The sequence below is a fragment of the Python bivittatus genome, unplaced genomic scaffold (genome assembly GCF_059951505.1).
Source record: "Python bivittatus isolate LINGU-HERP-01145 unplaced genomic scaffold, Pbiv_v1 ctg000590_np1212, whole genome shotgun sequence".
Classification (NCBI taxonomy): Eukaryota; Metazoa; Chordata; class Lepidosauria; order Squamata; family Pythonidae; genus Python; species Python bivittatus.
The window spans coordinates 20,515,492-20,541,089 of NW_028277086.1; the positions used below are offsets into that span (position 1 = coordinate 20,515,492).

General features: G+C 42.4%; 2 protein-coding genes across 8 annotated transcripts in view; both read right to left on the reverse strand.

Moving 5' to 3' along the window:
* The window catches only part of RIMS2 (regulating synaptic membrane exocytosis 2), a 350,682-nt gene extending 344,802 nt beyond the window's left edge, over window positions 1-5,880 (reverse strand). For all 7 annotated transcript variants that reach the window (XM_088149058.1, XM_088149054.1, XM_088149056.1 and 4 more), the window contains exon 1: window positions 4,673-5,880. In XM_088149058.1, the coding sequence (XP_088005184.1) occupies window positions 4,673-4,839 (167 nt within the window). In that variant the 5' untranslated portion in view covers window positions 4,840-5,880. The remainder of the gene's footprint in view (window positions 1-4,672) is intronic.
* A 4,154-nt stretch (window positions 5,881-10,034) lies between these two features.
* Window positions 10,035-25,598, reverse strand: part of DCAF13 (DDB1 and CUL4 associated factor 13) — a 32,838-nt gene continuing 17,274 nt past the window's right edge. Inside the window, exons 10-11 of the mRNA XM_088149060.1 lie at window positions 14,358-14,521; window positions 10,035-13,305 (exon numbers count right to left, since the gene is read on the reverse strand). Coding sequence (XP_088005186.1) covers window positions 13,218-13,305; window positions 14,358-14,521 — 252 coding nt within the window. The 3' untranslated portion in view covers window positions 10,035-13,217. The remainder of the gene's footprint in view (window positions 13,306-14,357; window positions 14,522-25,598) is intronic.

Consider the following 25,598-nt stretch of genomic DNA (forward strand, 5'->3'; position numbering starts at 1 on the left):
CATTTATGTATGAGAAAATCTATAATTTATTTTAGGCCTAATATTTTAGTATACAGATTAAACTGAGACAAATGAGCTAAAGGCAATCAATCTACAGACAACTACTGAAACTGTCACATAAGATTAGGTAGTAATATTCTCTCTGGGGCACAGAGAGAACTGCTCCTGTCTGTGCTCCTGCACTCTGAAGATGCCAGTCACAGGTGCTGGCGAAATGTTAGGAAACAAGACTTCAAGACCACGGCCACACAGCCCGGAAGACCCACACCAGCCATCGTATGCCGGCCGTGAAAGCCTTCGACAATACATAGTAATATTTACTTCTAAGATATTTAACACATAGGACACCTTTAAAGGAAAAACCAAGCAGGATTTCCACAGTACAAACCCATGGAGATCTCTCAATAAGAACACTTCATGGCTTCAGCCATGCCTTCAGAAAGCACAGCCTGCCAAAAACAGATACCTCTGCAAAACAACCATTTTACATGTCATCAACTTCCAGCAAATCCCAGCAGGAGTGAATATTGCCCTTATCAGTATGAACTCCTGCTGATTCTAAATTTGCACCATTTTTCTTTGTTTCTTCAAAAGAAGCATAGCAGGAGAATCAGTGACTGCAGTGGATTTAATATATCTGCATAATTTTGCTCTGGGTAAAGGGGAAAAAGAAGGGGAAAAAGATGTGACAGATGCTAGTGACACTATTGAATGCTCTTCTGATAAACACTTCAATACCACAGTGATACTCATTAGGCAAACTGAATAAAACAGAAAAAACACACACACACACACACACACACAAAACCCAGGGAGTTAATCATCCAGCTGGCTTCCATTCATCATTTATATAAAACATTGTATAATTTATTCTTTAAAACACAAACTTTTGTTAAGAATGCTGTAAGTGTCAACTACTTTTCTTGAATATGAAAATTAACTGTCAGCCCCTCTAGGTAGACCAGACCAGGAAATCAATGCCACAGGAAGCCTAGATCTACAATTATTGAGATTGGCTATAATAACAGAACTTTGCAAGTCTGATTGTGCTGTACCTCCCCACCCCCACCCCAACTCATACCCCAGTGAATCAGGGAGGCAGCTGCCTGAGCCACTTCCAAATATTTTTTTTGTTTCCCAGGGCTTAAAAATGCTTCAGTTCCCTTTGCCTAGGTAACAGTTGTTGCATATTTTTGTCAAGGTCATCTCCCTTACTCTGTACATTAACATTTGGTGAAGAAATATTTTAAATTCACTGGAGAAGATGGCTGTACTTTTTTAGACCATTGCTTTTAATATTTTTAATAAGGTACAGAAACATTATCTGGAAGTTACTTCATCTTTTAAAAAGGAAGTAAGTTATCAGATTTGGAAAAACAAAGTTTGAAAATTATTTTTGCAATTATTGATAAGAAAAAGAAAAAAATGTATAAAGTCTTCTTTAAGTAGTGAAATACTGTATTTTTACTGACTGTAATTACTTTTAGAAACAATGTGAAGAATTTAAATACCCGTCTTCTAACAATGAATTCAATCAGAGAATATATATTTGAAATAATATATAATTTTAAAAGATCAATATCTTTTTAAAGAGCCATATCATTAAGAATACTAAATGATAGTACCAGCAGGTTAGAAGATCGTCCAAATAATCATCATGTCTGAGTAAGATCATAATGTGTGGTAGCATACCAGCATTACACGTGCAACATGTGCAGTGTGTGGTTTTATAGCAAAAATATGTGCAAGCAATGCCAGGAATCCCTATTATCCTCATAAGGAATATATGTGAAAACCATGTGAAACTATTACAGTGACTTAATAGAAAAGATAAAGAACAGCATATTGGGATGGGAGTATGAACAACTAACATATACTTTTGAGGGTGACAGTGGGCAACATTTGAGAGATCTTCACAAATCAGCCTTCTAGCCTTTTCAAAGGCTGTATGAGGCCATCCAGTGACATGGTAATGTCATTCAAAGGGCAAAGCTGAAAACGTTCAGCTCCTTTTTGTTGGGCAGGGTGGATGTTACAGTAGGGATGGGACCAAGAGGCCTCTTGGAAACAAATAGCTTCACATCTCTTTCTTACATAGACTTTTTTCTTCTTTTTCTTATCAGTCATTGCAAAAGTAATCTAAGTGTCGATATTCCAAATCTAGTAAGTTACTTAATTTTTAAAAGATGAAGCACTGCTAAGTAATGTTTCAATATTTTATTTAAAATATGTTAAAAGTTCTGATCAGCCAGTTCGGCTTTCTCAGAGGTCTTCTTCACATGTTAGGTATGTGACTTTTGCATATGTTAGCTATTCACAAAAAGGGAGAAAGAGAGAGTAAATGAGTGAATTTGGTCTAGTGGCTAAGGCATCAGGCTAGAAACCAGGAGACTGTGAGTTTGGCTGGGTGACTTTGGGCCAGTCACTCTCTCTCAGCCCACAATGTCAGGCTCAGGCAACAAGCCGGTTGGTCAATTCCTGCCATAACCAATGGACAAACATTTGGTTGATCCAAAAAAAAGCAGACCTTGCACCCGTGGGAAAAATGCTAGGAAGGAAAAAAAAAGCTATTCACAAAAAGGAACTGACACTTGTGGAGTCCAGTTGGTGAAGAAGCCTTATTGTGATAAGCTCTATCAAAAATTGAAATAGTAAACACTAGAGTTGTAAAAGTTATTTCTGCTTAAATACTTTTATATCTATTTGAACCTTCCTTTCACAAAATATTGGTCAACAATTCAGCATTAATTTGAAGTGACATCATTTGATTATAACATTATTTTACTTTTAAAACCAAAGATAAGTGCATTTCCTGTCTATACAAACAACATATTCTGAATTTTATGTTTAAAATATAATTTTGATTCTTTTTTTATCGCAAAGTTTATATTTAAGTAGTCATTAGAATAATTAGAAATATTTTTGTAAATGTTAATTCTGTTATTAATCATTTAGAGTGTCACATATTTTAAAAACAAAACTACATCATTAATCTTTATAGAGTCATTTAGCATTGATACAGAACACAAATTGTCCTCCTAGAAGTTACTGTAAATTATTAGCTAGAGTTGGAGTAGCAAATATGATGTGATTTAAAAAAAAAAAAAGTTACACTGGCTTCCCTTCAGTGGACAAACATGTTTATTTTTATTATTGTTAAACTTAACAATAGTGTAGAGGCTTTTACCTCTCTTGTGTGGAGATAAAAATAATCTAACTGGAGTAATTTTTTATTAACTGTAATATTGTTAACAATACACTAATTCTAACACAAGTCATCAACTAAGCCCAGAAAGTGAGAGAGCTATCAGCTCCAAATTTTGAATCAGCTGTTCAACAAGAAAATGGCCTAACATCACTTTGATTGCTTAGTAATGTGATTCAATATTTTTAGAAGTGTTTAAACTCAGAAATATTTACTCTGGCCTCCTTTAGTATGGCAACTTTTTCAAAAGGCACTATGCTGTTAACCAAGAAAATGTGGCATTTCCATTTTCCATAACATTATGTTTGAAGAATATAGAAAAGACAAAGACAACTCTGCTTACAAAGTAAATATGAACAGGCAAAAAACAGCTCATATGATAAAATGAATAGGAAAGAACCCCATACATTTACTGCCTATCACAAAAGAAGTTTGCGTTCAGTCAGCCAGGAAATTTCACTATCCACAACACACACGCACAACACACACACACACACACACAAAATATGAACAAATGAACCTTCACGGCATCATTCTAAAATAGATCAGAGCTGAACTGTTTTGCGAGAGGAGGGGAGCAAACACGATAAACGGGCAAGAAGCATCGATAGCATAGAAAACCGTTCTCCTAATCCTGTCTGGACAGCTCCTGGGTGCTGAAGAGACCGGGGAGCTGGACCGGGGAAGTGGGGCTGAGCTCTCTGAACGGCTATTGGCCGACGGCTAATGGGACCCACAGGTGCAGAGAGAAGGACTACTTGCCACAACGCCTCCTGGGCAGCAAGAAGCAGGTGAAGGGGGTGGGAGGGCTACACATTATTGGGGGAAGATGGCGGCTTCTCCAAGCCCACCCCAAGCCAGGCGGCAGAGGGAACCTGGGCCTCGGAGGTACAAATATGCCCGCGGCGAGCTGTCTGAGGCAGGCGGGAGAGAAGGCGGCGAACGGCAGAGTCCGTGGCGGCCGTGGTGAAAGGACAGCCACCGGATGCTGCTGCCTAAGCCTAACCGGGGCGAGACCCCCTAGACCCGCCATGCCACCGCCGCGCTTCCCGCTGCTGAGACCATCCGCTTCGCAGGGACCGACCGACAACAGCACCTGTGCGGCCATGTTGGGTGCCTGGCCCCACTCCATGCCTGGACGGCGAATAGGAGCCTCAAAAGCGCGGAGGGAGGGAGGGAACTCCCGGCTCTCTGCCTTCCCACCTCCGGCTCGGGCGGACGGGGCCAGCGGCAGCCACAGCCGGCAGCGACGACACCGCCGAGCAGCCTCCTGCGCGGCTCCCGGGCGACCCACCAGGCCTTCCTCCCTGCGCGACGCCCGCCGCTCGGCCGGCGGCCCTCCCGAAAGCAGACCCTGCCCACGGGCTGGGGACCGGGGCGGCTTTCCCCTCCCGGGCGGGGCCCACCGCGCCAGAATTCGAGAATGGCGGGGCTGGGGGAAGAGAGAAGGGGGGGAGAAGCGCTTACTTCAGCACGGACTGCTCCTTCTCTTCTTCCTTCTTCTGGCGGTCCATGACAGCTTGGATGATCTTCCTCTCTTCCTCCGTGAGGTGGCTGAGGTCGGGCATCTCGGGCGGAGGCGGCGGAGGCGGCGGGGGAGCAGGGCCGCCCCGGGGCCCGAGAGGAGCCGACATCTTTGGTCGAGGGAGCTTCGGCGGCAACACTCTAAATTGGGAAATACTGGGCTAACTCAGGCGGAGGCTGCTGCACAAGCAGCGGCCGCCGCCGCCGCCGCCGCCAGCGGCGCTGAGTGAAATACATACAAATCAATACCCTTTAATCAATGGGCAGCCTAATTAATGCCCGGCGGGGGGGAGGGGGCGGTCGCCCGTGAGGGTGGAGGGCGAGGCGAGCGGAGCGGAGCGGAGATCAGCCCTCCCTCCCTTCCCCAGCAGCGCACCAGCCTCTCACCTGCTCGGCGGTGCGGAGGGGAGCGCGGGGGGAGCGTGGGAGGGGGCAGCAGTAACGGTTCGGGGGCGCGGGAGACTCGGAAAGAGGGGGAGGGAACTTCTCCGGGGACACGCGCGGCAGTGGGTCTTGCTCGACATCCAGAAAGCGAGACGGGGAAGTGGGGGAGGACGGGGCGGCAGCGGAGGGAGTCGGGGCTACGCCAGCCGCGGAAGTCCCGTGTTTGCGGGCGAAGCGGAGGTCTCCTGGCCCCGGCACCGGAGCGGAGGGAGCCCTCGCGTCTCCCGAGGAGCGAGCCGAGCGGGACAGCGGCGCGTGCCGGAGTAACGGTGGTGAGGCGGGCGAGGCGAGAGGAGCCCCGCTGGCGCCCTGAGGCGCAGGGCGGGAAAAATATCCCTGGGGCGGGGGCGAGGGCGAGTCCCGGCCGCCAGCAGCTCCAGCCGGCTCATAATTTCAGCCCGCTGTCCATGGAAGGGACCGTGGGGCAAGGCAGCTCCAGCCGGCGGCTTCTTCCTACCCCGCCGCCGCCGCCGCCGCCGCCCCTAGCGGCCGTTCTTTCCGCCCCCCGCGCCTCGGCCAGGCCCCGCCGCCGCCGCCGCCACCGCCGCCGCCCCTCGTGGCTGCTTCTCCCGGCGGCTCGTCTCTCGGCTCTGCTGCTGCTGCTGCTGCTGGCCAGTCGCCTAACCCATCGCATCGCGGAACGGACAGGGACGGGGCCCGGATTAACGCGGGAATCACGGGAAGGCGCTCCTCGCCTTCCTCCCCGAGGTCTCCCTCCCTCCGTCCCCGCCCGTCGTCGCCGTTGTCGCCGCAGCTCTCGCGCGCGTCCCCTCCGCGACCGCCAGCCACGTTTCTGCCTCGTCGACCGAAGCGCGGGAACGAGGGGGAGATTGAAAGGGCGAAGCCGCTTCCGCCAGCCGCCAGAGAGGGCAGCCGACACCGAGGCGAGGCGGGCAGGCCGGCCTGGCGCGAGGGGGAAAGACGGAGGCAGGGGGCTCGGATGCGGCGGGGGGGTTGGGGGGTTGATTCCCTGCGAGCGCGCCGGGGGAGGGGAGCGTTGCGAGGCAGGCGGGGCCGAGCCGAGCCGCTCGGGGACGCGCACTGAGAGGGATGGCCGAGCGGGAGCAGCGGGGAGCCCGTGACAGAAACAGGCGGCGCCGCAGCCGTTATTTCGAAGGGCATGGCCAAGATGGAGGCGAGAAAGGGGCAGAGGCCCAGTTGCCGCGCTTGGGGACGGGGTTAGGGGTGAGGCTGGGCCGGGGGCGGCTGGGAGGGGGAAGGTGCACACCGCGGGGTCGCTTCGGGAGCCGAAGTACTCGGACGCTCTTCAGAGAGCGCTTGACGTGGATCCGCCGCCCCTCAGTTTAAGCGCCCTGCCACGTTTACCTTTAGGGTCCGTTGTTTCAGTGACTGAACTAAGGGGTGAGGCAGCTAACGCGGAGCGGACATCTGTATCTGACCTGGGGAGACGTACAGTAAGGATGGATTAGGGACTGTAATCTCCGTTTAGCTTTATATAAGCAAAGAATGGTTGCTGTTTGGGAATTCATCTGGATAGACCTATCTCACTGGAGAAGCTCAGGATGCTGGGACGGGTGGAAGGAAAGAGAAGAAGTCGTACTAGCAGCAGGACGGATGGGCTCGGCTGTAGTAGTTACGATGCACGGTTGGGAATGCTGAAAGACCAGGTTAGGGACAGAGCGTTGTGCAGAAAATCTGTGTCAGGGGTTCCTAAACATTTTGCCATCACACTTCCCTTTAGCGTAATCTTAATGTACACACCTCCCCTAAAAATCCAAACACTAAAATGAACACAAATGAACAACAAAAACAATACAATGAAACTTTTATTTTTAACAAAGACATAAAAAATAAAAAAGCAAAATGTGTGCCTTCTCCACGTTACTCACTTGAAAATACTAAAAAATGCTAGTTTCATTTTGGGAAAGGTGGATTTATTGCAGCAATGGACAACTAAAAGGTTTTTCACACCTGCCCTGGACTCTGTCTACACCTCTCCAAGAGAGGTACACCTCACAGTTTGGGAAACGCTGATCTACTGTATGCTGTCACTAAGAATCAACAATGACTTGATGGCACATAATTAATCAAGGAACTCCAGGGGATTTGGTCCAGGAGCAACAGTACCTTTTGGGACATGCATGAATGCTTGCACTAGTCAAAACCAAGGTGTGAAACAACACCACACCCTTGGAGAGCTTTAGTATAAATGGTTTATTGCCTGGTTTGCCTCTGCCTTAGTTGGAGAACTCAAATTCAAAACCTCATGAGTACTGCGTGAAGACTAGCATGTTAGACTGAGGGCTGCAACTCTGAAGCTTTTTCATAAGTAGATACAAAAGTGTCTAGTGTGTCAAAAATGAAGGGTAACATGGTATGCCATTGAAGATAAACTGCAAAACTGAGGTACTTTTTCACCAGTTCATTTTGGCCCCTTAGCTGGCAATGCTTTTAATTAATCAGAACACACCTTATTACCTTTTATATCCAGAGACGCAGCCAAGTCTTGCTTGTAAATGTTTGTTAATCACACCTATCCTTAATGCAGATGAACTGATTTTCATAGATGAGAAAAAGCTGATTCCATCTCTATCTGATGGCATCAAAATGACAAAACATGCATCACAGTACCATCAGATAGCTCTTGGCTTTGATATTTTTGTCACAATGTTACACACAAGTACTAGGGAGCAGTTGATAGCATGATGCAGGCTTCATCACTGGTGTGCAAGTTTGTTCTCTCCTCCCCAGTGTTGCCCGAAACTCAGGCATCCAAGTTGGCATGGAGCTAGAAAGAACCTAGTCCCTGAATTTTTTTCGGTCCCCCCCCCCCAACAATACAAACCACAAGTACTTCAGGCAGAGCAAAAGGCATTTATTAAGGGGATGGTCAAGTCTTTATATAGGATACATAAATAAACGATACATACATTTGATATTTGTGATGTGTCAGAAAGCAACAAATCAAACAATAAAAGACATTGGTGTGCAGTGAAGACTTTGTTTTGTTAGACCGAGAAAAGACAAACCCTTAAAACATGTTGCATCCCTTCCTTTCCCACCCGTTTGTTTCTTTAGCGCTTGCAACTTTAATTAAGGACTTCAGCCCTATTGTTTGATTAATGTCCCTGAAAGGGCTAGTTTTTGCACATCAAAGGAAATGGCTTTGGCTCAAAGGAAAAACATGGTTTCCTAAACCTCAAAAGGAGGCATGGACCCCATGCTAAAATGCTAATATCACCTTTATTAAAATGCTAATAATAAAGCCTAAAATTCTATGTAACAAATCCCCCATTTGGTTCACAAACTATCAACAGTTTGCTGAACCACCCTTATATTTAGTAAGCAAGTGAGCAGTTAACACCTGAAATTGCATGGGATCTACAGGTGAAACTCAAAAAATTAGAATATCGTGCAAATGTTCATTTATGTCAGTAAGGCAACTCAAAAGGTGAAACCAATATATGAGATAGACGCATTACATGCAAAGCGAGATATGTCAAGCCTTACTTTGGTATAATTGTGATGATTATGGTGTACAGCTTATGAAAACTCCAAATTCACAATCTCAGAAAATTAGAATAGTGTGAAAAGGTTCAATATTCTAGGCTCAAAGTGTCCCACTCTAATCAGCTAATGAATCCATAACACCTGCAAAGGGTTCCTGAGCCTTTAAATGGTCTCTCAGGCTGGTTTAGTAGGAATCACAATCATGGGAAAGACTGCTGACCTGACAGTTGTGCAGAAAACCATCATTGATACCCTCCATAAGGAGGGAAAGCCCCAAAAGGTAATTGCAAAAGAAGTTGGATGTTCCCAAAGTGCTGTATCAAAGCACATCAATAGAAGGTTATGTGGAAGGGAAAAGTGTGGTAGAAAAAAGTGCACAAGCAGCAAGGATGACCACAGCCTGGAGAGGATTGTCAGGAAAAGGCCATTCAAAAGTGTTGGGGACTTTCACAAGGAGTGGACTGAGGCTGGAGTTAGTGCATCAAGAGCCACCACACATAGACGGATCCTGGACATGGCCTTCAAATGTCGTATTCCTTTTGTCAAGCCGCTCCTGAACAACAAACAACATCAGAAGCATCTTACCTGGGCTACAGAAAAAAAGAACTGGTCTGTTGCCCAGTGGTCCAAAGTCCTCTTTTCTGATGAGAGCAACTTCGCATCTCATTTGGGAACCAAGGACCCAGAGTCTGGAGGAAGAATGGAGAGGCACACAATGCACGATGCTTGAAGTCCAGTGTGAAGTTTCCACAGTCGGTGTTGATTTGGGGAGCCATGTCATCTGCTGGTGTTGGTCCACTGTGCTTCATTAAGTCCAGGGTCAACGCAGCCGTCTACCAGGAGATTTTGGAGCACTTCATGCTTCCTTCCGCAGACGAGCTTTTTTCATTTTCCAGCAGGACTTGGCACCTGCCCACACTGCCAAAAGTACTAAAACCTGGTTCAATGACCATGGGATTACTGTGCTTGATTGGCCAGCAAACTCGCCTGACCTGAACCCCATAGAGAATTTATGGGGCATTGCCAAGAGAACGATGAGGGACATGAGACCGAACAATGCAGCGGAGCTGAAGGCCGCTATTGAAGCATCCTGGTCTTCCATAACACCTCAGCAGTGCCACAGGCTGATAGCATCAATGTCATGCCGCATTGCGGCAGTCATTGCTGCAAAAGGGGCCCAAACCAAGTACTGAGTACATATGCATGCTTATACTTTGCAGAGGTCCGATATTGTTCTATTTCCAATCCTTGTGTTATTGATGTCATGTAATATTCTAATTTTCTGAGATTGTGAATTTGGGGTTTTCATAAGCTGTACGCCATAATCATCACAATTATACCAAAGTAAGGCTTGACATATCTCACTTTGCATGTAATGCGTCTATCTCATATATTAGTTTCACCTTTTGAGTTGCCTTACTGACATAAATGAACATTTGCACAATATTCTAATTTTTCGAGTTTCACCTGTATGGTTGGAGTGTTCTGTGGGTCAGAACTAAGAGAACGGCGGCAATACTGGGTTGCAGATATTGAAGGGCCACATTGAAGAATACAACATCCAAGCATTTTCATTCCAGGACAGTAGAGCTGGTAAGAGTTGTCTCTGAAACTCAAAAACTTACAGTGGTGCACACTTGTGTCTGGCCTAGGAATATTTCCCCAGTTCAAGTTCAGTTAATGCCACTGTCACTTGGCTGTAGCCACCTAAACTCCTCCTGTCTCCCCACCAGATTTGGCCCCCACCACTGCTTCCCACCACCGCTATTTATCCAGCCACGTGAACCTCTGATGTGGCTTAGGAGCCATGGGGCAGCACGGGCCACCCTGGGAATTGGGCACTGTGACCACAAGAAAGGCAAAGGGGCACTGCAACAGCAGAGCAACTTGTTAGCCAAACAGCTTCATGCAGAGCAGGAACCAGAAAGATTGTAAGACCTGCCCTTGTACCCAGATTAGGCTTGTTTAGACCTCAGAAAATTATTTGGAGGGTACCACGTGGCTCATAAGCCACAAGTTTGAGACATCCCCTCTACTCCATAAACTGGGAAGCACAAAGTATAAGAATGTAGTCCTTTCTATAGCATTTGTGAATATTAATTTTAGAGAGCTGCATGTAACTCAATGTTCTTTGAATAGTCTCATATAGTCTCACTGAATCTAGATTTTTGCAAGACAGTGGTACCTTAAAATGTTAGATCTGGTATTTTGCAATACTAGTTACTGTTTATGCATCTCCATATTTTTATACTACAGTGATTATCATAAAGCATTGGCTTTATGATTTGTGTTTTGGACTGTATGGAGAAAAAAACAAGCTAAAAATTCTTAACAGAATGGGAATGGTGGTTTCAATAAACAAAATCACAATCTATGATCTAGATCTACATGTTTACACTTGTAGAACTTCCAGGAGTTTAAATGAGCAGCTGATATATTGAATAGTTCCTTTTTATTTTCAGTGCATACATGTTATAATGTTCAGTGTACACTGAAGTTACTATGTTCTTAGCATCCTTCTGTAAGCTCAGCTCATTCTGAGCTTTCTGAAATTATCTTAAGAATTCTAAGCATTCTTCCACATTCCTTTTTCTGCTTCCTAAACATGTCCTGTTAGTTCCAGAAAAGGTTTTATGATAAACTGGAAACAATCTTGGACACTTTTCCCATTTCCATTGGAATTGTCTGCACTTGTGCCTTAAGAATAGTCACTTTTCTTGTGCCAACTTCTACCCTCTGAAGGAGGAAGTTCTCAACAAGACAAGTTAGGAATTTGCTGGAAGCACCATGCTTGGCAAGTATTTGTTTGTCTCCCAGAAAAAGTTGGGGTAATTAAAGTCCCCCATTCTTAATACTTTATGCCTCTTTGAAAGATCTGCAGTTTGTTTTTGAAAAATATAATCTGTTATCACCATTCTTCCACTTGAATTTTTAAATAGGTGTGTATGTTTAACACACACCGCAACTCCTTTCTTAAGCTTCTGTTTATTTTGAACAAACTGTGTTCTCCAATTAATATATCTGACTGTTTATAGTATAGTCAATATGCGGTGACTAAGTTATGTCATTTCACCAGCACATGATCATACTTATTAAATTATTTTTGCTTTTCGGTATAAAGCATTCAACCTTAAATACATGAACTTTATATATTAACTGTATGTAATGAACTTTACGATTTTTTTCAGAGTTGTTTAATAACTCCTTAATTTAGGTTTTTTTCTCCAAATGTCACAGAATATATACACTTTCCATAAGTTTGGGAATACACATACACATACAATTGTATTTAATATTTTAAATACAATAGTATTTAATATTTTAAATTAATCATTTTAATATACATGTAAGTTTCTTTTGTCTTTCCCTTTCTTATTTGCATTTGTTTTTTATTTTTATATTTTAGTTTATCTTAATATGGTTTAATTAAAAATAAATAACATTAAAATATTATTTATGCAGTTAATATATGATTAAATAATTTGGTAATGCTTAGATAACAAATTGAAGTTCAAAGAAGCTGCTGTTTTCCAAGTGATAAGCAAGAAAATAGTAGCTGATCTCATCTGTTATGTGAGTCAAATTATTAAAAAGTTTAATTATATGCTAGCCCAAGGAATAATTGTTTGATTTAAGATGGCCAGCTCTGGGTATAAAAAGTTTTGTAGAAAATCTCAGGTTTGAATGAGGTTCATAACTGAAGATGGAATATGGAATAATTCACAGAAAGGAATGGCATGCCAATCTCTGATTACAGTATTTTAATGACTATACTCGTCAGCTGGGTGACTCTAGGCCAGTTATATATAAAAAGGCAGGATCATCATCATCATCATCATCATCTGTGGTTGAGCCATACATAACATATTTCAAGAAGTTACCACTGAAAATTACGCAGCCAAAAAATTAAGAGCCCGCTTAACTTCTTAAACTTTAGAGGATGTGTTATTAATTTCAACTGTATTGTGCTACAAAAAAATACAATAAGGATCAACAATTAATTAAAACAATTGGTAATAATCACATTCAAAATGTTTATATTGTTATTATTCCACATTTTACATTTAGGCAGCTCTACATTTCTGTTCAACAGAAGCCTTTATTAACAGAGACACAAATGAAAATATAAAATTATTTGGTAGGCTGAATCAGGACACATAGGTTACAACAGAAAAAGGGTTTGATGCAATTTTTTTTTATTAAATGGTGCCCAAATATTTGGGAGGTGAATTTGCCAGTTTAAGAATACTTTTGTTCACATGCTTTTAAGATATTACAACCTAACATTTTGGAAAACCTATTGCAACATACTGAGTTAATTCCTCCTCCTCCTCTTGTATGCAACATTTATATGTCCTTTTCAAGATATTCCTGCTTTCACTCTCGCTCTCTACCAATGATGCAGCAAAATGAATACTGTGGAGATACCACAATTAGCCTCACCTACAGCAACTGTACATCTCAGTTTATTATTATCATAATATCAAAAAGCAGAGTCCTGTAACAAAGACATATAAATCACATATAAATCGTGCCCATAAGAATTTATTACCACTAGTAATTTTATGTATGATTACTTCACTACAGCCATAATGTGTTTCTGCTTTTCTGACACAAGTGGTATAGATCCAGGCTTGCTATGTTTACGACGGTTCAGTTCCCTAGAAAGAGAGACATTAAAATATATTTTATGTATTTCATTGCTTAGGGAATAAAGTTACTAACTGCATAACCAATATTAATATATCAGAATGTATTATTATATTTGGAATACAATTAATTTATTATGTACTGGATTATGATCCTGGAAAAAATGAATTTTAAGACACTCTCTTCAGGGCAAATTCATTTAAAATAGAAATAAAACCCAGAACACGGATAGTCAATGTTCTTCCAGTTCTCCAAGTATATGCTGTGCATTGGGCTAATCCTGATCTTGTTTTTCTAAGATAACATCAGCTCCCATTTGTACAAAAAATGATCAAATTAACAGATGAATCCCATTTAGGTAGTAGAAAAAGATGGCATCCGCTACTACCTGAACAGCAGTAATTTCTGCTATACCAGAACAAGAGCTCAAGGAGTCCATTCTCCTTTTTGCTGCTCTTCGTACCTTAATTTAATTAATAGTAGGATAGATCTGATTGGGAAGCCTGAAGAAAAATAGAAGCCCTATTTAGGGACTAAGTAAGCCATTAGTCACTGACACAGATGCCATCAAATCAGGTTCAGCTTCTGATGACTGCATGGACAAATGCTCACCATCTCAATCTATCTCTAACAATAACCTGTACTTCTTCCAAGGACATTCCTGTAATGTCTCTGATCCCATCCACCTTCATTATCTATTGTCATCCCCTTCTACTTCTTCCAACAGGGCCAAGCATAATTATTTCTATCCTATGACTTGGGTAGTCCAAGTGATCGTTCCAGCAAATAAATGTTATTATGGAATTAAGCTTGGAAAGGAAACAATGTATTGTCCAATCCAACATCCTGCACTTTAGAAATGTATCCAATAAATCAGAACAAGTTATTGTCCAGATTAATCTTATAATTAACTGGAAAAGATTCCAAAGTCTGTCTAGACAGCTTCTTTCCCCACTGAACTGCAATGAATTTAGAACTCCACAGTCTATTGAAAAGTGAACAAAGAAATGAAAAGAATGATAGAATACATTTAATTTTAAAAAAATGAAATAAAAAAGCATACTTTCGCCGACGAGCTTCTTTCATAATGCGTTGCTCTTTGGCTTGACTATAGATGATCTTTGGTAAGTGACGATGACGACTTATACGTCTGATTTGGGGATGATGCTGGAATTTTTCTTTCAGTTTTTGATTATAGTTAATAGCAGCTTTCTCTCGAGGAACAAGCTGGGAAAAAAATAATGATCTTAAAACATATAGTCAACAGTGATATATTCCACAAAACCAGAACAGGTTTATGAATGTGCAGTTTCTCAGGAACCCTTGTCAACTTCAGTATACTGACTACTGGGTAAGGTCATGGAACTGCAAGATCTCAAAGAATGGCACAAAGTAATATCTGGCAAATGCCTACTGATCAGTCTTAAATTGGACACTGATGGGGAGGGAAAATTAGTTCTGAATTTGTACTGAAACCAAAGAAATTTATTTTAACTGGGAAAGTCTCTACAGAGTTATACATCCCTGATTATCTTTATTCCAACAGAAAGCACACCAATAAATTTAATAAAAAGGCAATCTATTGTCTTCCGCTCAGCCTAGTTAATAAATCCCTGATGATTTAACTGTTAAATACATGAGAAAAAGTCCTATATTGGTCATTGGAATTATACAGAATATACCTCAATGTCCAACTGGATTTAACCTAGCTCTCCAGTAGATGAAATGTAATTCTTTTTCAACAATTGTTGCTATAGAGAGAAAAACTATACATTAACCTTTATTAGCTGTAGAAGATATTTTCCACCACTCATTGTATTTCATTTCTTTTGCTTAGTCAGCAGTACATTTTAATAATTCCTGTTATGCAAACTGTCAATATAATCCAAATTAAAAGGTTTTCATTTTAATTAAAGGCAATTACATTAAAATGGTACCTGACAGAATCCTATTTCTTTCAAAGGGATAAGCTTTTTTTTAAATATTCACAGTATTTCTGGCTCTATCTGCTCACTCTAATTATAAAATGAACAATATAGAAGAGTAAGAATGAGCTCTTATACAATTAGATTGGCCAAATCTGCAAGCCCAGAAAAGCCTGTTGTAAGTCACTAAGATAGAATTCTGTACATCCATTCCTAGTAATCAGCAGTAGTAGCACTTCATGTTGCTACATTTTATAGCAGCTCTTATTTATTTATTTCTAATATTTATATACTGCCAACATTATAAGAACTCTAGGCAATTTACAAATAATAAATTAAGAAGTCACACAAATCTCCAAAATTCAATAGATTAGGTTTACCTTTAACATTAGAATTAAAATAGTTTAAAGAACAGAATTACAGCAGCCATGCTAAGCACAAGATTATCACCATCCAAAACCCTGCCAGAAAAGCCACCTCTTACAGCTTTCAAAAAGATGTTAAGTGGGGGGACCACTCAGATCTTAGGGGGAAGCTTATTTCAGAAGACCAGGGCAGCTATGGGGAAGCTCTGCTTCTGGGCCCTCACTCCCTTTACCTCCCAGGCTGAGGGAACCCTAATATACCATCTCAAACAGAGCAGACAGCCAAATAAAATCTGTTTGGATGAGATGCTCCAGAAAGTGCCCTGGACCCAATCCTTTTTATAGGTTAACACTAGCATCTTGAATTATATACAGAAATCTATTGGAAGCCATTGCAAACCCTGCAATATACATTGTATTATACTTCTGAATTCACTCTCACTTGTAAGCATTTGCAACATTGCATTCTACATCTACTGCAACTGCCAGGTAGTCTTCAAGGGCAATCAAGATAGAGCACTTTGTGATAATCCAATCCAGATGTAAGGACATTGAGTTACTGTTGCCAAGATCTCCTGTTTACAACTTCACAAGGGCACCCTTGGCCATGGCCCCCACCTTGGATGCAGCTGGAACTATAAATCCAGGTGCCACTCCAGTTGTATACCTGCTCCTTTACAGAGAGCACAATTCTCTTCCACAGCCAGAGGGAGATATTCACCCATCACATGATGTGTGTACCAACAGCTGCATCACCTTCATTTCAATTTCAACTTGTTTTACCCCCCGAGTGCCAGGTACTATAGATGTGGCAAAAAAGGATGCCTGTGCTCTCCATCTGCATACCCATTCTATGTTTCTGGATGATCTCTGGCGGGAGCAGGACAGGGGCAGTGCATCTGTCCTTGCTCTCCTTGACCTCTCAGTGGCCTTCAATACCATCAACCATGGTATCCTTCTGGATGGGCTCTGTGGGTTGAGAGTGGGCAGCACAGTATTGGGCTGGTTCTCTTCCTTCCTATGGGGCCAGTACCAGTCAGTGTTGATTAGGAAAGAGAGATCCTGCCCACGGCCCCTACGATGTGAGGTATTGCAGAGTTTGGTATTCTCTCCACTCCTATTTAACATCTCCATGAAGCCACTGGGTGAGATCGTTTGTCGCCATGGAATGAGATATCATCAGTATGCTGATGGTACCCAATTGTACATCTCCACCCCTGGCAAACTAAGCAATGCTGTTGTTGTCTTGACCCAGTGCCTGGAGGCTATGGGGGTCTGGATGGGGAACAAGAAGCTTCAACTGAACCCTGTGGCTCTGGGGTTTTGGGCCTTCTGCATCTGAGACTTTACCATCTTTGGTACTGGATGGGGTGGCACTACCCCAGACAGGCCTGGTGCACAATCTGGGGGTCCTTCTAGACTCCAACTCCTGCTCAAAGAACAGATGGCAGTCGTGGCTAGGAGGGTCTTTGCACAGCTTTGTGTTGTGTGCCAGTTGCATACTTTCCTGGATCATGAGGTTGTACTCACAGCCACTCGTGCCCTGGTCACCTCCAGAATGGATTACTATAATGCGTTCTACATGGGGCTCCCCTTGAAGAGTATTCGAAAGCTTCAACTGGTGCAGAATGCGGCTGTGCGGACACTTATGTGCGCCCCTAGGATGGCACACATTACATCTGTTCTGTGAGCTGCATTGGCTGCTGGTTTGCTTCCAGGTACAATTCGAGGTGTTAGTTTTGATCTTTAAAACCCTACATGGCATGGGATCAGGCTATTTGAGGGACTGCCTCTTTCCGATCACATCTGCCCATCTCATCAGGTCCAGCAGGAGGAGTATGTAGCAGGTCCCCTCTGTTAAAGAGTTCCATCTGATGGGACCCAGATGGTGTGCCTTTTCTGCTGTGGCTCCTGCCCTCTGGAATATTATCCCAAGGTGAGGATAATCCCCATCCCTGTTAGCCTTTTGGAAAGCCCTGAAAACGTGGCTTTTCCAGCAGCCTTGGGGATCCCATGGGGAGCCTACACAAATGTTATATTATGATTAGATTAACATTCTTCTCCCACAGTCTTGCTTTTATTTATATTTTTAAGGTTTTTTAAACAGCTGTGATATTGTTCTGTTGGTTGTACGCTGCCCAGAGTCATGTTCAGTGAGATGGGCAGCCATATAAATTGAATGAATGAATGAATTAATTAATTAATTAATTAATGCTTATTTTCAAAAGTAGCAGCTGGTGCTCACAGGAACAAAGGCCCTGGAAGCTCCATTTACTTGGCAAAAAGCATTCTTGCCACATATTATGCACAACAAAAAACTACCCAAACTAACAATATATGAACTTCTGCATCATATATTGTTATTTATTTTTGTATTAATTATACCACCTTTTACTGGACCACAAGTCTTTGTAGATCTTGGGATCCAAGAAATGCTATGTTACACTTCCATGCAAAAGTTTAAGCACCCCTGCTCAATTTATATGTCTCAATGAATCCCTAAGTAAAAAAAACTAATACAGCTTCTGCATGATACAAATGTAAACAAGGCATATATCTGCAAATTTGTATTCATACAATTTATGTTTATTTGTTTCACAGATTCATAATATGAAAATAGTGAATATGGCAGGTGCGGAAGCTTGGAACCCTTTCAAATGATTCATTGCTCCTTTTTTATTTTAATGCTGTTGACTTACTGACCTACCATTAGTTTGGTAAAGACAATTCCACAGGTGAACAAATACTCTGACCCTTATAAACCCTCAGGCTGTGATTGTGTTCCATCTACTTTCAATAATCATGGTCTCATCTAAACAGTTGTCTAAGCATTTCAAAATTAATATAACTCATTCTTAAAAAGCAGGGGAAAGCTATTTTTAAGAAGTCTTGGATTCTTCTAGCTAGCAATTTCAACTTGAGAAACATTGTTAAGATATGGAAGTTACATGGAAATGCTGAGGTCAAGGCAAGATCTGGAAGACCAAGAAAATTCTCTGCTAGAACTCTCTCCAAACTAGTCAGATCTGCAAAACAGAATTTGCTGATGCCTAGAAATAGTCTGCTAAAAAATTAGCTGACACTGGGGTACTATTTACAGGTACACAATATAACTCTGTTTATACAACAATTTTATTGCTTCTACAATTGCATAATGGTTTACAATTGTAAAACTGATTACACAGCAGTGACTGGAGAGCCAGTTTGGTGTAGTGGCTAAGGTGCTGGGCTAGAACCAGGAGACTGAGTTCTAGTCCTCCCTTAGGCATGAAAGCCAATCACACTCTCTCAGCCCAGCCTACCTCACAGGGTTATTGTTGTGAGAAAATTAGGAGGTAGAAGTATTAAGTATGTACACCACACTGAACTGACAAAGAATGAAAATCTAATAATAAATCTGCACAGAGAGCTCCCAGAAGGAAACCTTTTCCCCCTATCTCATCACAAAAGACATTATCTAAAGGATGAAAAAGAAAACCTTGATAATCCTGAAACAGTCCATAATGAAACAAAAAAGGAACTATTCAGTCACAGTCACAAAATACATACAGTACTTGGAGAAAAAAAGAGTAAAGCATTTGAAGGGAAAAAACACCTTATCAACCATAAAGGAGAGCCAGTTTGGTGTAGTAGTTAAGGCATCAGGCTAGAAACCAGAAAACTGTGAGTTCTAATCCTGCATTAGGCATGAAGCCAGCTGGGTCACTATGGATCAGTCATTTTCTCTCAGCCCTAGGAAGAAGGAACTGGCAAGCCACTTCTGAAAAATTCTGCCAAGAAAACTGCAGGAAGCAGTGACCAGAAGTCAAAACTGATTTGGAGGCACAAATTATCATCATCATCATCATCATCATCATCATCATCCATTAAACAAAGGTGTGATTTTATGAGGCTTTGAAATTACAGGGCAACCAGTGCCAGAGGAAATACCGTGTGGCTAGAAGGAAAAATGGATTCAACTAAATATCAACATATCCTAGAAGCTAAAGTGTTATAATCAGTAAAGAAATTGAAGCTGAAAAGAGGTTAGATATTTCAGCAAGACAATTTCCAAATCAGCCACAAAACTGATGTGAAAGAAAAACAAAGGTTTTGGAATGGCCATTATTGTCCCGACCAGAGTATTATTAAAAATCTGTGGGGAGATCTCAGACTTCCAGGTGAAGAAAATGGCGAACTAGACATCTCCAAAAGAGCAGAGATGCCACCATGACAATGACCAACAGCAAACTCAGTCCAATGGAACTTCTCCAGACAAGGAGAGGATGAGAGATTCCCCACTTGTGTTCCAGACAGCTGCTCTTTGCAAGGAGACCTCAGGACAGCGATCGCCCGGCGGGTCTCAGCACCAGCAGACAAAGGAAGCCATCAAGTTCTCACTGCAGTGGAGCCTTTAAGGACACTGGGTTTGTCCACCTCACTTTCTAATCACTTTTGGGTTTACAATTATTTAACAGTTAAAAGAGGTCTTCCAAACAAGTTTGAAAAACTACCTGGTGAGTAAAACTTCATCCCAAAATAGAAGAAAAGCTAACTAACAGTTTAAAGAATTTAAAGAATATAAAAAAGGGGGGCAAAAAGCTAAATAAGAATTTAATCTAAGAAAGTTTTAAACAGATTAAGAGATCAGACAAATTTGGAATATTAAGTCTTTTGCTAAGACTTTTGAAAAATTGAGAAAACAATATTTCCATGGGAACATAAATTGTTTAGTCTATTAGGAAAGAGATCATTGGCTGAAAGTTGAAAATAAAACAACAAAAAAACTTGAGACTTTGTGAATATAGAAATGGGACACTAGACAGGACTAAAGTTCCAGACAGGAAAAAGAAAAGTGAAATTTACAAAGCAACAAAGGCATGGCATTTCAAAGGATTTATGAAGAATTGGGAGCGAAACTTTTAACTAAATTCATAGCAATAAGGATCTGCTGCACAGTCCAATGGATGCCCTGGCCACCACCTGGGACAGGGAGGCAGCAGAGGCCTTGGACAAGATTGTGACTGTGTGACCTGTCTTGGCCCATCGATCCTGATACTCCCCATTATTTACGGAAGAGTTGAGGGGTCTGAAAAGGGTTAAGAGACATCTAGAACGCCGCTGGAGGAAAACAAGGACTGAATCCAACTGAACATAAGCTAGAGCCGCTATTAAGGCCTACCTTATGGCAGTAAGAGTGGCAAAATGTCAATATTTCTCTGCTCTTATTGTATCCACAGAATGCTGCCCAGTGGCCCTGTTTAAGATCACTCAATCTCTCTCGGAGAAGGTGGGCCCAATGACCTACCTGCACAGCCGTACAGGAGTTTTCTGGGCATCTGGAGGATAAAATTGCTCGGATGCATTCCCAGTTAGATACCAAGTGTGGGGCATGGCCTGTAGAGATGCCTGGGGAATGTATCCCCCTCTTATCTGGGGACAGTTTGATCCTGTTGGACCCAAGGAAGTAGACAGGGTCCTCCAGACTGTAAATGCCACCATTTACATCAATTAGATTCATTCTCCTTCTGGCTGATTAAGGCAGCTGAGGAGGTGATGTGTGAGTGGGTCCAGGCAATGGTGAATTCATCCTTGATGGAGGGAGTGTTTCTAGCTGCCTTTAAAGAGGCACTGGTGCACCCCCTCCTTAAGAAACCATCACTGGATCCCACTGTGCTAGACAATATTCAGTCTCCCACCTTCCCTTTTTAGTCAGGGTGGTTGAGAAAGTGATGGCACTTCAGCTTCAGAACATCCTGGATGAAACGGATATCTATACCCTTTTCAGTTGGGTTTCAGGCCCTGATATGGGACAAAAACAGCATTGGTCACACTTTTGGATGATCTCTGGCAGGAGTGGGATGGGGTACGGCATCCATCCTTGGTCGTCTTGACCTCTCAGCGGCTTTCAGTACCATCGACCATGGTATCCTTTTGGGTTGGCTTAGGGAGTTGGGGGTGGGTGGCACAGTTCTGTGCTGGTTCACCTCCTTCCTCCAGGGCTGGTCCCAATCGGTGTTGATAGGGAGCAAGAGTTCCAGCTTGTGGCCCCTCCTTTGTGGAGTGCCACAGGATTTGGAACTCTCTCTGCACTTTTTTAACATCTACATGAAACCACTGGATGAGATCATCCACCACCATGGATGAGGCATCATCAATATACAGATGATACCCAGTTATACATCTCCGTCCTGGGTGATTTAAGTGATGCTGTGGCCACCCTTTCGTGGTACCTGGAGACTGTGGGGGCCTGGATGGGGAACAACAGGCTTCAGCTGAAACCTGGTCAGATGGAGTGGCTATGGGTTGGTTGGGGGCTCCTTTGTATCTGGGAGTTTACCCTCTTTGGTTCTGGATGGGGTGACACTGCCTCAGACAGACCCAGTGTGGAATCTTAGGGTTCTTCTGGACTCATAACTCCTGCTCAAGGAGCAGGTGGCAGTCATGGCCAGGAGAGCCTTTGCTCAACTTGTGCACCAATTATGCCCTTTCCTGGATCAGGAAGCCCTCCAATCAGTCACTCATGGCATATAGACTACTGCAATATACTCTACATGGGGCTACCCTTGAAAAATATCCAGAAGCTACGGCTGGTTCAGAATGCAGCTGCGCAATTTTGGGTGCCCCAAGGATGGCACATGTAACACTTTTGCTGCGGGAGCTGCATTGGATGCCAGTCTACTTCCAGGTCCAATTCAAGTTGTTGATTATCACCTTTAAAGCCCTACATGGCATGGAACCAGGTTAACTGAGGGACTGTCTGATCCCCATTACATCAACCCATCCCACCCAGCAGGCAGGGAAGGTATGTTACAAACCCTGTCAATTAAAGAATGTTGCTTGGCAGGTCCCAGGAAGAGAGCCTTCTCTGCTGTTGCTCCCACCCTATGGAACACTCTCCCCCCAGAGGTGAGGCAAGCCCCCATTCTCCTGGCCTTCCAGAAAGGCATGAAGACCTGACTCTGCCAGTTTGCATGGGGCTTGAGGAGGGGTAACCAAACCTAGCGGTGGTTAGCACCCTGAAGATGCTCCCAGAGGTCGATAATTTATTTACACCATGAATCCCTTGGATTATATTATTCATTTCTGATTACTGTTTTATTATATTTTGTTTTTATTCTTATTTTATTGTAAACTGCCCAGAGTCGCTCGCTGAGTGAGATGGGCAGTAACTAAATTTGAAATATAAATAAATTTCTGTACCTGTAAATGTATTTTTTGAAGAAGATTATAAAGAAGAAGTGAAAGATGTGATAGACAACAATATGGAAGAACTTATGGACAGAAGGATGAAGAGAGGATACAAATCCCAGCTAATGTAGAAATATTGGAAAACAAAGAAATTGTGGATTATAAAACAGAGATGAGAGTCAGAATGGAAATACAAATGATAAATCAAGAGATGGAAAAGGACCTCGGCAAGGACTTATCTTTGGATTTACAAAAGAGGGTTTTTAAAAACCTTGAAGAAATCTTTGAGATGGGAGAAAGAACGTTTGAATGGAGATTCTGTCCTACAACAGCAACTTGATGAATTAAAAATTAAGATTGTCAGAAGCAAAAGAAATAAATATAAAGTTGACTTGTTTGATCAAGGTTAAAAATAAGAAATATTTTTATAAAATTCTGGAAACCCTTTATGGATTTTTGCCGACACTTGGACAGAAATGACAATTTTTGGATTTGTGAGTGGATAAAGGGGGGGTTATGGGAAGAAGTGAACTATGTATGTAATTTTATAGGGGATGGGGAAATATTAATTTGCCTGTACTTGTTGCAAGGAAGATCAGGAGTCACTTCTTTAAATATTCTTTTTTCTATTTTTTTTTCTTTTGCACTTTGTATTTCTTTTCTTTCTATTCTTTTTTTTTCTGATTTCAGTTTGTATTATCTTTTAGTATTGTAAAACTCTTTAATAAAAAGTATTTTTTTAAAAAAAATCTCTAGGTTAGGGTTAGAGATCTCAAAAGTGTAATGCATGCAAAGTGACATTAGAATATTTCTGAACTAGAAGAGTTCTGCAAGAAAGAGTGATACCCCCCCCCCAAAAAAAATTTAGCTGTCTACAGGGAATGTCTGAAAGCAGTTAGTTCTGTCAAAGAAGGTGTTACCAAATACTGCCTAAAAGGATGTCCAAAGTTCTTCAGCTGTCATATTCAATGTTTGCAAATTTCTAAAAAATTGTTTTGCTTAATTCTGTACCATGTAGAAGTTGTGTCACCTTCTGTTCTTTTAGAGCAGAGGTTCTTAACCTTCTTGTGCCATGGACTCTTTGGGAATCTGGTGAAACCTACGGACTCCTTCTCAGAAAAATGTATTTAAATATGTAAAATTAAATACAGAGATACAGAATGCATTATAAAAGAAACCAATTATAACCCCACCATAAACATATAATACATGGCAGCTATCCATTTAGCATTACATTATTTATCTCACTTCTTTGTGCTTGCAAAGCCAGAGCCCTGTCAGAACTCAGTCCTGCTGCAGCTTGTCTAGGCCTAGAGAATCAAATTCTGGTAGCAATCCAACTTTGCATGTACAAGCCAGCAGTTTTCACAGAGCTCCTGCCTTCTGTGCCCATGCTGCATCACTGCATGAACTCAATCCTGTTCTGTAGGAAACATCAGCTATCAGTTTATCCAGACAGAGTGGGAGCAAGTTCTGACAGCAATCTGCCCTTCTGGCCATTAGGTTGCTTCAGTAGGAAAAGCCAGGTCACTTGGTCCAGCTTTGTGTGGACCCACAGACTCTTCCAGGCAAAATGGAAATGAGTTCTCACAGGAACTTGGCTTGCACAAACAAAGCGAGATTGTTGTCAGGATGATGGTTTGCACATACAAAGTTGGAACCCTGCAAGAACTTGATCCTGCTTTGCCTGAGCAAACTGAGTGTCACCTTGTCAAGGCAGAATGGGACTGAGCTCTCATTCCCAATGGTTGGTACTCTAGCTGCCACATTTTTCCCAGCTGCAATTTCTGAATATTTTTCAAGGGCTGCACTATGTGTTGCACATTGCAACATTTAAGTCAGGCTGTAATCAAGGCATGGATAAGTATTGCTAAGTCCAGCAGGCTCAGGAAGGGTCCCTGCTGCCGCACTAGCCATGACTGTGCAAACACTATTTTGATAACAGCCACCACCTGCAAACTGGGGATCAAATAGGATTCCCAGACTGTGAATCTATTCCTTTTGGTGGAGTCCAACCCAATCCAGAGCAGACTTCTCCTCAATCCCCAAGTTTTTTTTTCCTTCCCAATCAATACTTAATTTTAGCTTTGTCTCTCTCATCCAGCCTATTGAGGTTACATGATGTTCAAAGATATTGTTTGCTTCCTCTGAGTTACGGGTATGAAGTGGTGTCTTCAGCAGATTGATTGCATCTCACTCCAGAGTTCCAGATGGCTTTGTTCAACTGTTTTATGTAGATGTTAAAAAGTATGGGAGATAAAAGAAAGTCCTGGAGAGCCAGTTTGGTGTGCTCACTAAGGTGCTGGACTAAAAACCAGGAAACTGTGAGTTCTAGTGCTCCCTGAGGTATGAAAGCCAGCTGGGTAACTTTGGGCCAGTCACTCTCTCTCAGCCCCATTCATCTCACAGGGCTGTTGTTGTGGGGAAAACAGGAGGTAGGAGCATTAGATATGTATGCTGCTTTGAGTTTACCAAAAGTAAAGGCAGGATAAAAATCTAACAATAAATAAATAATAAAATATCACAGGTTAACAAGCCAGGTGTTGGGCAGCTGTAGACTCCTTGAACCACCTTCTGGACGTGTCTCAACAGGAACAACCAGAACCAAAACAACTAGACAGCCAAGAAGCATACTGTACCATGTTTATTATTACTGAAAGCCACTGAGAAGTCCAAGAATACTAGCAGGGCTGCACTCTCCCTATCTAACTTTTGCTGTGCATAAACCAAGGAGAATAAAGTAGTCACAGTACCATATATTGGACAAAATCTTGACTGAAATGGAACCAGAAAATCAGTCTCATCCAGGTGCATCTGGAGCTGGGAGGCCAACTTGTGATTGTC